This window comes from Bidens hawaiensis, unplaced genomic scaffold, assembly GCF_021521415.1.
Source record: "Bidens hawaiensis isolate Kalapana, Puna unplaced genomic scaffold, B.hawaiensis_p1.1 tig00010124_1, whole genome shotgun sequence".
In the NCBI taxonomy this organism is placed as follows: Eukaryota; Viridiplantae; Streptophyta; class Magnoliopsida; order Asterales; family Asteraceae; genus Bidens; species Bidens hawaiensis.
In genome coordinates, this window is record NW_027491763.1 from 131,438 (window position 1) to 147,749 (window position 16,312).

Genomic DNA, 16,312 nt, shown 5'->3' on the forward strand with positions numbered 1-16,312 from the left:
GGCCACTCCGACCAGCGTCATCTGGAACACATAACACCACGTGGGTTCCGTCCAGTTGCTGACGGTTGCCCCCGCTATGAATCTGTTCAAGTGATCGTCTGGGTCGGATATGCCATCATAAGTGCCGGTGTTGGACATCTGTTTGGCACTCTTCGGGGCGATTGCTTCCGCAATGTCCCTCGCAAACTTGGACGTTCCCGCATTTGCAACAGTTGGCCTGAAAGTCTTGGAGAAGTCACGCGGGTTTCCCTCCGCGTTCCTTGGCTTAAAGGTTTCTCCAAAATTTCTTCTCGGCTGGAAGTCTGCTTCCTTACGCTTCCCTTTCGTCTTATGACGAGGGTTTGTGTCACTGTCAGATTCTTCCCACTCATCATCCGAATACTCGCAATCATTGCTCATGTTGAGCTGTTGTCGAGTGCTTCCGAGTTCGTCATTAGCCTGTTGGAGTGAACGTAAACGTTCATCCAACTCAGCTTGGAATTCTTTTTGACGTGCTTCCGCCCAAGCCTTAACTTGATCAAGTGTTTGGCGGGGGAGCCTCGTCTGTTGTTTCTCCAACTGGGTATCAATGAATCCCAGGGGAGGATTGTTTACTGCACTTGCCCCGACTTGAGTAACCGGGGTAGTGTTCGTAAAAATCGTGTACTCGCCGGTGTTCCCCCCAGTAGCTGGGGTTGTGGTTACCGGAGTTTCTTGGTCACTCGGCCTTGTCATTGGAGTAACCTTAACCATCTTTCCAGAGGTTTTGAAAAAACTGAAAAAGAATGTCCTAGCTTCTATGCACGGATGGCGCCAATGAAGAAACACTAAGTGACCCCGGCAGATTATGGATAATCTTAGGGTTAAGTAGATGTTTCCCACGAGGGTTAGGTCCGGAAAAGATGGTTATTCTTCTTGACCTGCAAAACAGACACCGTGAGCTCGTCACTGAGAAGGGGGGGGGGTTCCTCCTTGTGACCACCCTCCGGCGTGAGAATCAGACTAGATTGCTCTGAATATAAGTGTATATAGAGAGAAATAGCCAAAGATAAGATTATATGAGATGCCGATACCGTTCCAAGGTGTTGGAGTATTTATAGCCGAAGGTAGGTTTCCAAGCAGGTACGGCCAGCTGTATAATATTCCTTTTCCACCAACTATGGGCTATGTACGTGCCACGATGGGAGTTGGTGGGTAGGCAGCGGCTGATAGTGACATTTTGTACTAGAGCGTGCTCCTCCTCGTACTATTGTCGGTGAGCTATCACCCTGTGATTGGTTCATGGGCTGCTTTGGTCAGATCTTGTCTATTTTGTCCATACCTTGGCAGGTATAGTACAAAAGATCTTCCAGAAGCGTACGGACTGGCTCTTTTGGGCGGGAATATTCCCGCCTTGCTCATTCCTTCAGGTGACATTGCTGAAGTTAAGAGTTAGTGCCTTATGCGTGTAGCCTTACCGTTAGTGCGGGTAGCCTTCCTTCTTGGCTTGTACCCATAGCTGCGGGAACAGGCAGGGTACTGTACCAAGGGAGGCTTTCCTACGGGAACAGCTGGCTTACTGCGTGTAAGGTCTTCATCTTTGAGCATGGTGGGTCATGCGGGACCAGTTAGTCTTTGCGCAGACGTACCTCTTCAAGGTGTGTCTTGCGGGTCCAACTGGGCTTTGTGGGGACCTACCTCTTCAGTTACTTTATGATTCAAGGTTTTCGTATATTTGAACATCGTTAACCATGTACAATGTCTATCATTATTGGTCTTTGTTATACCTCAAAACGTTTATACTTAATAATTACACAAAACAAAAACTGATTAACAAGATCTTATAAACATCCTTGACACATTTTATTAATTTGCTAAGAAATATAAAAAAATGTAAAATGAAAATGATGAGAGTACTTGAAGCATTGAATTTCGCATTACTTCCATACGAATCAAAGAAAGAAAGAAATGAGTGGAAAGGGACATGATAGATCGTCCTTAAAATGTTTGTCGGAATATACAATCAATCATATTGAAGTGAATTTTCCGATATGTCCCATCGTACCAAAGCACAAGTACTAATAACATCAACATCGGTATCGTTTTTAGGAAGTAGAACGGTACATCAAACTGAACCATTGAAATCAGTATTTGATTTATAGATTTGTATATGATTGGTGTTCCCTTAAATGTTTTTCTTTTTGCAATTTAAGTCTACATGACCAAAGCCTAGATTGTGCATAAAAAATCTAAGCATATTACAAACATTATAATCAACAAACAAACATTATATATAAGTATAAATGAGTCAAACATTGAGCTTAGCTCGCGTGTCTCGTAACACGCTCGTAAGTTATATATAGGGGTGTAAACGAGTCAAGCTCAATTTCTAAACCTCATAAACGATCTATTTTTAACCCTCGTGAAAGAGTCAAACATTCAGCTAAGCTCGCGTCACAAGTTGTATTAGGGGTGTACGCGAGTCGCCTAGTCGAGCTCTCTTTTTAAATTTTAAACAATGAGCTTAGCTAGTGAGGGGTACATTGATGGGTTTAACGACCATAGTTAACGGGGTTAACGGATTTAATTGCAAGTGAAAACAAAACTATTCGAAAACCGCATATTTGAAACTCTTTGACTAAAACCGAATATTTGGTCAACCACGACGACGAAAACCGCAATTATCCTCAGAAGATATTAAATAGATCAAGATTCCATGGATAAATGATGAATTCTTTTGGGTTAAGCAACCCATTTAGAGATGAAGCCATTGTGCTTTCTTTTAGGCCTGTTTGCCTCGGTTTGTAGTGTAGACTATAGAGTAGCATTCTAGGCCCAATATATATCTATCAAAACCATTTTAGAAAAAATAGCTAGTCCAGTGTTCATTTATTTTCTTTCATATGCGTGTGTTCGTGTTCAATTCAAGTTCATTTAATACGTGTATGTGTTTAGTTCATTTATAGTGTGTTTGGAGGCTTGCATGAATTGATTCATTTCAAGTTCTTGATATACTCGAATTATTACACTTCCTACTTATTCTACAGAAATCAGAAACCACATCAAACCTGTAACTATGCATAATGATGTATGTAATCTTGATAAACTCGTGGCATCAGCATCTTTATTCTAAAACTGAGTTCTTGAAAAGATTTTAAACTGGCCAACATCAAACCTGTAACTATGCATAATGATGTATGTAATCTTGATAAACTCGTGGCATCAGCATCTTTATTCTAAAACTGAGTTCTTGAAAAGATTTTAAACTGGCCAACTTCAAACGAAAACCCTAGGAACAGATGGCGGTGGGTCGGAGGAAGGCTTGCAGTCAACCTCCCGTAACACAGTTTTGAGCCCGACCCCTGCTGCATTCGCTTTCGGGTGGATTCCGTGGGCTAAACCCTCCATGTACGCCCTGTTCTCCTTTTCCTTCTGGAAGGAGACACCATATTTAGACTCCACATCTGCAATCATTCAACACAATTAGTATGAATCGAAGTACGTAGCTGATTGAAGAAACACTAACCAGACCCCGGGCAGATTACTGGTAACCTGGGGGTTGGAGAGCTGTTTCCCACGAGGGGTTAGACCCTTGGAAGATGGTTCTTCTGATAACCTACAAAACAGACACCGTGAGCTCGTCACTGAGAAGGGGGGGGGTTCCTCCTTGTGACCACCCTCCGGCGTGAGAATCAGACTAGATTGCTCTTTAAATATAAAAGTATATTAAGAGATTGCTAGAGCAGATATCAGGTATATATGATAAGATAAGATGTTGTAAGATGATCATACCATTGGGGTATTTATAGCCGAAGGTAGGTTTCCAAGAGGTTTAGCCGGCCCAACACGCTACCAACTGTAACCTATGCACGTGCCCTGCCTGTGAGTGGTGGATAGGTAGCGGCTGACACAGAGCATGCGTGTCGTGCACTCTTCCTCTTCTGCCAACTACAGGCTAGGCACGTGGTATGGCAGGAGTTGGTGGGTAGGCGGCGGCTATTGGTCACAGTGCTGTGGCGTGCTGTCTGCCATGCTGCTGTCAGTGAGCTGTCGCATTCTTGGTCAGATCTTTTGTCTGTACCTCGTCAGGTACAGTAAAAGATCCTTCAGTATACGGACTGGCTTATTTGGGCGGGAGTATTCCCCCTCCCGCCTCTGTGCGGGATTGCTCCCGGCTTGGCTCATTCCTTCAGGTGACACTGAACGAGAGCTAAGTGCCTTGTGCGTGTAGCCATGCTGCGCGGGTGGCCTTCCCTAATGGCTTGTATCCGAGGCTGCGGGGACAGGCGGAGTCCTTCACCATTGGGAGGCATTTCCTGCGGGACCAGCTTGCGTACTGCGCGTAAGGACGTCACGTCTCTGAGCATGGTTGGTCCTGCGGATCCAGTTGGTCTCTGCGCAGACGTCCCTGTTTAAGGTGAGTCTTGCGGGTCCGACTGGGCTCTGCTGGGACCTACCTCTTCAAGTCCCCCCAGTCCAATGTTCTTCTCATGAGTGTTTAATAAAGTGAGGTGAACTTTTGGACTTGAGCAAAGGGTTTTGAAAAGGGGTTTTGTAAGGTTTTCCATGGGGATTCTTTCCGCGGAAGTCCTTGTCACTTGCAGAAATGCCCGAGTTTCCTGCTTGGTCTTTGGGTATGATGCGGGTAGGTCTGTAACCTCCTCGCAAGTCAGGAGCATTGAGTCCCAGTTGTATGTATTTTCCATGAGGTTTTGGTAGTTTTGAACATAGTGATCAATTATGTTAAGACCACCAATTCCATCTTGGAGCTTCAAACAACGTAGTTCTCGACGTTCCCGCTATGCGGGGATGTTATTTCCGTTTCCGCAAGCATTGCCCAGAAGATCCTTCTTGGTTTCAATTCCCAGCGGAGCGCTAGGTATGTGAAGGGTTTTGCCTTAACACTGTACCTGCGCTCGTCTTACGGTTACTTTACTTCCAAGGTATTCCTGGCGTCAATTCCCTGCGGGTGCTAGGTATGTGAAGGGTTTTGCCTTTACACTTTACCCGCACCCGTGTTATAGTTACTTGGTTGCCGAGGTACTTGGCTTCAATTCCCTGCGGGTGCTAGGTATGTGAAGGGTTTTGCCTGAACACTGTACCCGCATCCGTCTTACGGTTACTCGTTCACCAAGGTTTTCTTGGCTTCAATTCCCTGCGGGTGCTAGGTATGTGAAGGGTTTTGCCTTAACACTGTACCCGCATCCGTCTTACGGTTACTTGCTTGCCAAGGGGTAAGGGGTATTTTCCCGCTTACTTTTTAATATTTTCAAATTTTGAATTTTGAAATTCGAAGAGTTGGTGAAAAGATAACAGTCCAAACCTCTGAAACGTCGTGCGACGGTTTCTTCTGACTGTGTCAGGACGTGCAAGAAGTTATGGCGACATGACATTATGTGGTCATTCCAGTTGCTTTTTCAGGCGCGTGGGCACGGGATTTCGGGCGCGTAGCCGCGAAATCTCTGGCATACGTCCTTGTGACAGATGTTGCCAGCTTGCTTTTGCCACGCGTCATAGTTTCATTGCACCTTTGATTTCTCTTTCTTCCGTATTAAATTCATCGCATTAATTGCGATTACTATATAAACGGGGAGAGGGTTATTTGCAATTCACACTTTCCACTTTCATCTCTTCTTCTCAAGTAATTTCCGGCGAATTTTTCTGTTCAGTAAAGCATTACCCTGAAATCTCTTTTCATCTTTCTTCCACCATGTCTTCTCATGATGCTGATGACCAGAAGACTGCTGGCGAATGCCAGTGCTCTCTTCCTGTCGATCTGTACCAGTATATCGTCAGGAAGTTCATGCTCGAGTCTCTCGAGCCTGAGTTTCCTGAACCCCACCATACTGTGTACGATGCCCCTAGTGGCAAGATCGGGGTTTATGCTGCATTCTTTGTCTACGGAAACCTTAGGTTTCCGTTGACAAAGTTTGTGTACCGTGTCCTGGAGAGGCACGGTGTGCACCTGACAGAGGTGCACCCCATGGCCATTGCCAAGGTCCGGCACTTTGAGTGGGTGTGCCGGATACTGGGCCTTGAGCCCCTCGTTGACCGTCTGATGACCTTCTACACTTGGAGGTGCATCCAGGGGTGGTACACTCTTACAACCCGTATCAAGGGTTTAAAGATTTGTACCACCGAGCGGAGTCTTCGCTCATGGAGAAGAGAGTTCTTCTTCATATCCGCTCGCGCCATCCCCATCGCCATGAAGTTCAAGAATGGCCAGGCGCTTCCGAAGCTTCCCGCCCTCAACTACGAGGAGGCGGAATGGTTCTCGAAGATATCCCGGGTCCAGTCCCCGGTTTTCCGTTTTCCGGAGTCGGCGATGGTGATGCTGGGGATGAGCCGGGTGTGGAAGGCGGCGAATGCGGATAAGGTTCCGATCGTCCTTGAATATGGTTCGAACTCTGTCCCTTATGGTACGTCTTGTTTCATTTTGCTGACTTCGATTTTTTCTAACTTTCTTGTTGATTTCAGAGGGGAACGATCTTCAGTCGCTCCTGAACCCGCGGGAGGAAGATGGTCCCGCGCGGATGGGTACTCGTGCTCTGGACGAGAACGAGTTGCCCATCTTAGAGCAGACCGCGGGTCGGTTCGTGGAGGTTTACCCGCCAGGCCAAGAGATCCTGAGCCACCGACGGCCAGGTAAGCCGATCTTCTACCCTGAACCTCTCAATGCTGTGCCTGCTGCTGGAGTTGACATTTCTTCTTCTGAGGAATCCGCAGAAGGTCCTCCACTGGTGCGGAAGAAAAAGGCTGCCGTCGGGAAAGGCAAGGAGAAGGTGGCCTCTACGGCCGACCCGGTAGTCCTATCTGACTCGGAGTTAGATAGTGCAGAGGTGGCGGGGAAGCCCGGTGGTGAGGAGACCACCGCTCCGGAGGCTGTAGCTGTTACCTCCGGGGAGGCAGCGACGACGACGGTTACCGGTGTCAAGAGGCCGGCTCCATCGGTTTCGCCCCCGCTCGTCCGTACGTTCAAGCTCAAGAAACCCCGTAAGTACCCCCATAATTCTTGTCTAGATTTGTTGTTTCAAATAAATTTTTCTAACACTTTTGCTTGTGCAGGTGTGGATGTTGACGCATTCCCGGGTGTAGTTGGAGCAAGTATTCCCCCGCCAATGAGGGAAGGCTCGGTCAGCCTTCCCGAGGCGTCGACCCAGGCGTCTGCGCCTGCTTCCGTTGGTTCCAGCCTTCCTGAGGCTGTTCCAGCTGAGGTGTCTCCGCCGGCCGTGAGTGCAATTTTTACAGCATCTTTCACGGAGCCGGCGGTTACTGTTGCTGAGGAGGCGACGCCAACAATGGCTACCACAGCGGCTGCCACTATACCTGCGCCACCGGCACCGACGGCCGGACCATCAGGTACGCGCCGGGCTTCCCGCCGATCTATGCCACCTTCCCATCTGCCTGACCTGTTGGATGGATTTCCTTTAGGTTCAGGTGATGGGTTTGGCGGCTATCGGCCTGTTATTGACCCTACAGGTACGTAGGGTTCTTTTTCCTTTGTATATTTTTGTCTTCTTTTCCTAACTGCCTTTGTTTTTTTTTTTTTTTGCAGTGTCGGATTCCAATGAAGTGTATGTTCCAAGATGGAACATACGCCGAGGAACAACCCTTCGCACCCCTGTGGAGTGCGTGGATTGGGCTCGCCACGCTGCTCCTCATGGTGCGTTGGGGGAAGCCATGGCTAGCTACCAGGAGGGTAGGCTAACCAATGAGCTTCGGGTTCTCCAAGCCCGGATGCAGCCCCGCGTCGAGCTGCTTTGTCGTGAAAACGACAAGTTAAAAGCAGCTCGCGCCAAAGAAATATCTGAGACGCGGGCTCTGCGGGAGGAGAACCGGCAGTTGGCCGCTGCCGCCGCCGAGAAGGAGAGAGCATTCAAGGCCCTCGAGGTTGAAGTCCAGGCGCGACTCGAGGCCCGCTCCAAGGCTGCCCAAGCTGTGAATGAACAGCTTCGGCTGGCTAAGGAGACTGCGCGAAACTCAACTGAGAGGGCTGCCAAGGCTGAAGCTGTTGCTGAGCCGCTTCGCGAAGAGAATGAGCAGCTTAAATGCAAATTAAAGGCTCTTCAGCATGCTCATGACGCCTTGGCAATGGAAGATGCCAAGAAGCTGCAGGAGATCCTTGACCAGAGGGGGGTGCTTGACCGCACTGAAAGGAAACTCAAAAGCGTCGAAGAGGCTGCCGCCAAGGAAGTTCAACTTGCCAACCTTGATAAAAGCGGAGCCGAACGTGCTTACAAAGAAAGTCAAGCTACCCTCCAATGGCTGCTTCGAGAAGCGTTGCCTCAGGTATCTTTATCTTTTTCTTTACGCTTTCCGCTCGTAATTAGAAAATGTTCTAACTTGTATTCTTTTGTAGGTTGTGCGTCGGGTCCTTTCAGAGACCTCTTATGACGATGCGATGAGCGCAGCCCTCAACGCTTCTCATGAGGATGGGGAGAAGACTGGCTTCCTGCTTGGTCTAGGGTTTGCTGAGAGAGGCTTTCCGCCCTCCAACTTCCCTTTATTCAATGTTAATACTGAAGCTGCTTATGACCAAGCTGTGAACCAGTACGCTGCCTTCCCGCATCCAGTGGTGGAGAAGGTGAATGAAGCTGCTGCTGCTGATGATGGGCTAAACATCCTTAAGGCTTTCCTTGGGCAGCCGCTCTCTGACGGTGCTGGTCCAAGCGGAGGTGGCCCTGAAGCCTGATCCTGAAGATCCCTTCCCACTGCTAGGATAGACTTAGCTTTGTATAGATTTCTTTTAGGCGGGTAGTTACCCGGCCACTGTTGTAATATATCATTGAAATATACGATTGTTATTCCTTTCATTGGATTCTTTGCTTTATAAACTTATGACTTGCATACTTAGTTTAAAATAGCAATTTTCCAAGTGTTTAGAATAAGAACCTTTGAACGTGGTTGATAGTGGGTTAAAGTTTCGCTTCCTCCTTCGTGATTGTGCGGGTAGAACCGTCACTTGCACTTGGTAGGATGGCAAAACTTTACCCATACCTGACCTGCGTGTAGGTTTTTCTTATCTTTTTAAGAATTTTGTTTTGAACCGTTCGACGCGCGGTTGTCGATAGGTTAGTGTTCATTTTCCTTTCATGATTCATGCGGATAGACCGGCACTTTCATTTAATGGAATAATTGAACTCTTCTCCTTCAACTGACCTGCGTGAAGGTTTGCCTGTTGAGGATAAGTTAACCTTTGAACGTGGCTGATAATAGGTGTGAAGTTTTGCTTCCTCTTTCGTGATTGTGCGGGTAGACCCGTCACTTGCACTTAGTAGGATGGCATAACTTTACCCATATCTGACCTGCGTATAGGTTTACCTTTTCCTCTTAAGAATTTTGAACCGTCCCACGCGCGGTTGTTGATAGGTTGGTGCAGTTCCCTCGAATGATTCATGCGGATAGACCAGCACTTTCATATGGTAACTTTTTTCCCCTTCAACTGACCTGCGTGAAGGTTTATCATGCTTTTTGGGTTCGTGCGGGTAGGACCGCCTTCCCATGCAATGACGTTTTTTGTAATTATGCGGTGAAAACCGGCATGTTAGTGTGTACAAAAGTATAAATGTAAATCATCAGCTTCGACGTTTGAAAGAGAATCATTTCCATTAGAAGTGGCTCTTGGCCTTTTCTGTACAAATTGGAATTGATTACATGCAAACTGTGTAATTGAACTCCCTTCCATGTTGGGACAGGAGTGCCATCGAGCCGACACGCACCTGTTTCGGGATCTCGTTCTTTACGCAGCATGTAGTCTCCATATTGAAGCTGATTTTTTATTCGTGTTTACCCCAGCCATGGTTCCACACGCACCTGCCTGCCTGCTTAGCTTTTATTTCGCCACGAGGTGCGCGAGCGTCCCATCTCTGACGAATGTTTCGACCATGTCTTTTACGTCTATGCATTCTTCAGTGTTGTGGCCTTTTGTTCTGTGATAGTCACAGTACTTGCTCCGATCAGCATCGTGACGATGTCGGATTACTGGAGGCTTTGGCCATGGGAGCTCTTCAGTAGCAAATATGTCAGTGACGCTTTTGGTAAGTGGCGTCCATCTGGAGTTCCGGTGCAGCTTTACATTATCCCTTTCACCCAATCGGTGCTGTAAGCCGGATGAGGTGTCAAAGTTTACCCTTGACTGCCAAATGCCTTGCTTCCGTTTTTTGTTCAATCGGGCGGTGAGGACGTTGTCTTCTCTCGTCCTCTGGGTGTAAAGGTTTGTGCTCTGCGGAAGGTCTCTACCCAGTTGCTTCTCCGTTTCCGCATAGCGTTTGGCTGCTGTCATGATGCCATCCCATGTGGATGGCATTCCATCTTTACCCGTTAGGGTGCGGATAAGCTCTGGGTCCTGCGCACCCTGGATGAAGGCTGCGCGAACAAGATCCTCGCTGATATTGCCCAAACTTAACTTCTTTGAGTTGAAGCGAGTGATGAAGTTTGGCAGAGATTCATCTTCTTCCCGTATGCATTTGAGGATTGTCCATTGCTCCTCGGTATACTTTCGCTGCTGGCTGAAGTGTTGGCTAAACTTCTGCTGGAAGTCTGGCCAGTCGTAAATGTGGTTAACCGGTAAACGATCAAACCAAACCCTAGCAGCCCCCACCAGCGTCATTTGAAACATGTAACACCACGTGGGTTCCGTCCAGTTGCTGACGGTTGCCCCTGCTATGAACCTGTTCAAATGGTCGTCTGGGTCGGACATACCATCATAAGTGCCTATGTTGGGCATTTGTTTGGCACTTTTTGGGGCAATTGCTTCCGCAATGTCCCTTGCAAATTTGGACGTTCCCGCATTTGCAACGTTCGGTCTGAACGTTTTGGAGAAGTCTCGTGAACTTCCACCTGTGCTTTTTGGTTTGAAGGTTTGTCCAAAATGCCTTCTCGGTTGGGAGTCCGTTTCCTTACGCTTCCCTTTTGCCCTATGGCGAGGGTTCGCGTCGGAGTCGGATTCCTCCGAGTCATTGTCCAAGTATTCTTCGAATTCGTCGGCCTGTTGGACGGAACGCAAGCGTTCGTCCAACTCAGCTTGGAATTCCTTTTGTCGTGCCTCCGCCCATGCCTTAACTTCATCGAGAGTTTGGCGGGGGAGTCTTGTTCGTTTTTCAAACTGGGTATCGGTGAATCCCAGTGGGCGATTATTTACTGCACTTGCCCCAGCTTGGGTAACTGGGGTAGTGTTCGTAAAATTTACTTCACTTGCCCCGGCTTGGGTAACCGGGGTAGTGTTTGTAAAAACTGTGTTGCCGGTATTCCCTCCAGTAGCTGGGGTTGTGGTTACCGGAGTTTCTTTAACCATCTTTCTAGAAGTTTGAAAAAACTGGAGAAAAATGAAGTTCTAGCTTTATGCACGGATGGCGCCAATGAAGAAACACTAACCAGACCCCGGGCAGATTACTGGTAACCTGGGGGTTGGAGAGCTGTTTCCCACGAGGGGTTAGACCCTTGGAAGATGGTTCTTCTGATAACCTACAAAACAGACACCGTGAGCTCGTCACTGAGAAGGGGGGGGTTCCTCCTTGTGACCACCCTCCGGCGTGAGAATCAGACTAGATTGCTCTTTAAATATAAAAGTATATTAAGAGATTGCTAGAGCAGATATCAGGTATATATGATAAGATAAGATGTTGTAAGATGATCATACCATTGGGGTATTTATAGCCGAAGGTAGGTTTCCAAGAGGTTTAGCCGGCCCAACACGCTACCAACTGTAACCTATGCACGTGCCCTGCCTGTGAGTGGTGGATAGGTAGCGGCTGACACAGAGCATGCGTGTCGTGCACTCTTCCTCTTCTGCCAACTACAGGCTAGGCACGTGGTATGGCAGGAGTTGGTGGGTAGGCGGCGGCTATTGGTCACAGTGCTGTGGCGTGCTGTCTGCCATGCTGCTGTCAGTGAGCTGTCGCATTCTTGGTCAGATCTTTTGTCTGTACCTCGTCAGGTACAGTAAAAGATCCTTCAGTATACGGACTGGCTTATTTGGGCGGGAGTATTCCCCCTCCCGCCTCTGTGCGGGATTGCTCCCGGCTTGGCTCATTCCTTCAGGTGACACTGAACGAGAGCTAAGTGCCTTGTGCGTGTAGCCATGCTGCGCGGGTGGCCTTCCCTAATGGCTTGTATCCGAGGCTGCGGGGACAGGCGGAGTCCTTCACCATTGGGAGGCATTTCCTGCGGGACCAGCTTGCGTACTGCGCGTAAGGACGTCACGTCTCTGAGCATGGTTGGTCCTGCGGATCCAGTTGGTCTCTGCGCAGACGTCCCTGTTTAAGGTGAGTCTTGCGGGTCCGACTGGGCTCTGCTGGGACCTACCTCTTCACTGATACATTTGGATTTTCATAGGCTAAAATATTTATTTAACCTATAGTAGTCGGTAATGACAATGTGATTAACCGATAGTAGTCGGTAATGACAATGTGAACAACACCAATTAACCGACAATAATTCGTAACAATGTAACAGGATTTAAGTAACTTAACCCCAGGGGTTCCGGCGGAACCAGATGGGGTCAAGAGGGTCCACTGGCCTCCTCATGAGAATTTATTGGATTTTTATATATAAAAAAAATGAGATTTTTGTAGAAGAAAACATAATTATGACCCTCTAGTTTTCCTCATGAGAATTTATTGGATTTTTATATATAAAAAAAATGAGATTTTTGTAGAAGAAAACATAATTATGACCCTCTAGTTTAGCCCATAGAGAACATGACCTAATGATTGCGCCCCTGGTTAACATTTTTTGGTTCTGTCACGGTTAAACCCTAACCAATAACCGAAAATAATTCAAAACGACAATGTGAACAACAATTTAAACTTACATAATTTTAATAATCTAGATCATACCCAAGTAAACCGATAACAATTCATAATAACAATGTGAACCTCAGTCTAAGCTTCCACTTTCGCTGCAATCGAGTTATTGCAAATTCTTAAATGGGATTTTAATAATCTATATCCTTCATGGGTGGCTCGTGCGACAGCGAAAACAAGTTAGGGCTTTAGACCCCCACTCAGTTAAGGCATCCAAATAAAAAAAAACATTATATATAGATATATTATAATGGGTATGATAAACTCAAAGTAATGTATTGGTGTGGTAGGCTTGGTTGTTAATAAAGTATAGGTTATGAGTTCAAAACTTGTAATAATCAAAATTTTTTTCTTAACAACTGTTATAAAAAGGCCTCAAAATCTTGTTTTGATTTAGGCCTCCACATTCATTAAGCCGGCCATGATTTTCTTAACCCATTAATGGATAATGATTCAAAATGGCAATATGAATATCACTCACAACTTTCACCGACGTTACAAGGGCAACCCTACACTATCAAAGTATGCTCGTCCTTAACAAAGGTTGCCTTTGTAACAAAAACAAGTGTTTGGAGTGTCATTAGTCACTTTAAATTGTTAAAAAGTATATTCGGCCAATGGTCCTAGTTTAAATTACATATTATGAATAAAAGTTGTAAACATTAAAATGCATATTGTTAGGAAACAATACCTTTAGCAAGGTTAGGGTAGAGTTGTCCATCTCGCGTTAGAGCCATCATCACCTGCGGCAAACCAAGTGGTAATTCATCACCTCTATCCACCTGCCAAAAATGAATCGTCTTCCCGTACGTTTTCGCCACTTTCTCCAAGTCTTTTCGTTCAACCGGACCGGGAACACCAGGGAGGAAAAGCACACCACTCTTCACCTCATACTCGTGGCTATGCCACAACGGTTTCTCCTCATCAGGCAAAGTTAAAAACAATTCTTCAGTCACTAAATATTCCACTCCAATCAACCGTGCATCTGCATCGGGACTGTCGTAGATCAAACATTGCCTCACTTCGTCGTTCAGATGCCCGCAGTAGTGATGAGCTTCCACTTGTCGAGTCATGTCATCTGCGTAAAAGTGAAACCTGAACCAGAATTAATAAAATCAGTAATTACTAAATTAATTAAAGAGTAGCTTTTACGTCGAAAGACACAAAGACAAGAAGTTGCACCGCTAGCAATTTTTTGAATAGCAAAGCAAAGTCTCTTTCAAAAACTACGTTACGCATGGTGGTAAGCCGATTAGTCGTTAGTCGGTAGCCCACCAACTAGTCACCCATGGATCACTATTTGATCATAATTGAAAATCTTACATATAAAATTTGATACATATAAATTTCAATACAACTCCTATTAATCCTAGTCTTTTCGATCAAGGCCTAGCGAGTTCTATAACACTGGGGTCACGTGATAAGTAATACGATTGATAACGTAAATTTGGACGTACGCAGTTTTTAAACATATGATAAGTAATAAATTGATTTCTTACTTATCATAATCTCAAATCTCATAGAATATCGCTGATTATAGCCAAATTTCATCAAACGTAATTAATCATTTTGACGATCTGTTTTTACATAAATTATAAGTAGAAAAACAATAAGAATTAAAATGAGCATGAACACAGTAGGAGCAATAAATGCAAGAATATTTTTACTTCCATAATCTTGTCGTTTTTTTTCTTTAATTTCAAAATAACTGTCAATTCAATGAATTCATTACCTATCGATGATCTTAAATAACAATATTTGTCTTACATTCATACATCTTGGGGTCACACTAATAATAATATAAATAAATTTAGACTTACGCGCATAGGTGTTGATGGATCTGTTTGGTTGGACCAAACGATTGGATGGTGGACGCGGCGGTGTCGACGATAGAGGTACCGATTTTGGTCTTCTCTCCGGGGACGTCTTTGACGACATTTGCGTGAACAGGGTCCATTTTATTAGTCTAAAGATCGGATCAGATGAACAAAGATTATTGATAAGTGAGGTTGATGGATGGGTTCTTAAAGCTCGAAGAATGTAAATGACTAGCTGACGTTTGTAGTTTTGGTTTCACAGGTGGCGTTGGGGTGGACATAGGTGGCGTGTTGTGTTCGCCACGTGGTATGGGACGTGTCTTGTATTACCTTAAATGCTTATATGGTCAAACAACTGTTTTTTGTTGACTGTTTCTTCGGGAATTGTCGGAAGAGGTGGACACGTGGAAAAGAGTGTGACACGTGGAAGCCGGTTTACTTGGACAAATTGTTCGAATCTCATGGGTGTTAGTGCAGTACAGTTAATTATCCAATAATTATTAATTTATTATCTACATAACCGAGAATATTACTTTTACTCTTTTGGTAATGTAGATATTAATATCTTACTCTATTTGAGTGTTTTCATTCATTCACCTTCTTCATTTCCCTACTAGTTGTAGGGTGTAAAATAAATAACTTTGAAAACCATTATTACATCATCATCATCATCTAAGGATTTCACTAATTCAAGATCGAGTTATTAACAATGGAGTTGAGTTATACAATAAACTTACCTTATCATAATATTCTTTTAAATGTGTTATTGTGTTTAAACTTAGGATTTGTGAAGTTTTGGGTTTGAGCTTAAATAGGCAATAAGGAGAACAGGCTTGGGCCATTATTTGTTGATTGTTTGTTAAAGTAATGGTTCATGGGCTGATCCGTTAACTTTATACCTTTTTAAAGTATGATTTATGTCATAATAAACTAAAATGAATTGAGTTTTTTTTATGACATGTTTTAAAAAGAAATCAACATTAAATTTGTAGTTATGTGTTTTTTTTTTGTTATAAATTTACAATTTTAGATTATAAAACTTAAAAAAACATTAATAAATAATAAAAACAATTGGAAACCATGAAACATAACGTGTTTGTGTAAACACGTGAAAACTCGTGTGTGTTCTAGTCTATGGATTTATCAGTGACACAATTTTGGGTTGGTGTCGTGTTCAAACTTGTGTTAATGACCTAGAAACCTTATATGTTACAATTAAAAAAGTAATAAAGATATGTATTTATATGATTTTTATAATATTTTATTAAATTGGTTCGTATTAGGTCACCTCAAGTTTCTTTGGAGTCACAAAACGCATCATAAAATTATTAACTTAATGAAAGTTAATCTTGAAACAAGTTAAAAAGAAAGTTGAAGGGACCAAGTGAAATAACTAAATTAATTAATATTAAATTAATAGTTTAAGTGTATAGAGTCATCGATTAGTAAGGTTGTGTATCTTATTAGTTTGTTTTTCCTATAAAGTAGGAGTTCGAGTCATCGTATGTTTAGGAAGTTAATTAGTATAAATAGATGATTAGGGTATGAAATAACAATGTCAAGAACTATAATAAAAAATTAGTCGATCCGTGTTGAGATCAAATTTCATTCGTGTTATTGGGCTGATACTCAACCGTCATTTTCTTAAGAAAAACTGATTTCGATCTTGTGACTATATGTATTTAATTATATACCACAAACATTTTCGTCAAACATTTTTAAAACCAAACTCAC

At 44.5% G+C, this 16,312-nt stretch overlaps 1 protein-coding gene across 1 annotated transcript; it reads right to left on the reverse strand.

Moving 5' to 3' along the window:
* Nucleotides 1-3,186: 3,186 nt before the first annotated feature.
* On the reverse strand, nt 3,187-15,033 carry LOC143534226 (oil body-associated protein 1A-like). Its single transcript, XM_077028765.1, has 3 exons — nt 14,582-15,033; nt 13,453-13,856; nt 3,187-3,422 (listed from the first exon to the last, which is right to left on the reverse strand). Exons 1-3 carry the CDS (start codon nt 14,716-14,718, stop codon nt 3,235-3,237), a joined length of 729 nt encoding a protein of 242 aa, XP_076884880.1. The 5' UTR covers nt 14,719-15,033; the 3' UTR covers nt 3,187-3,234.
* Between the last annotated feature and the right edge of the window lie 1,279 nt (nt 15,034-16,312).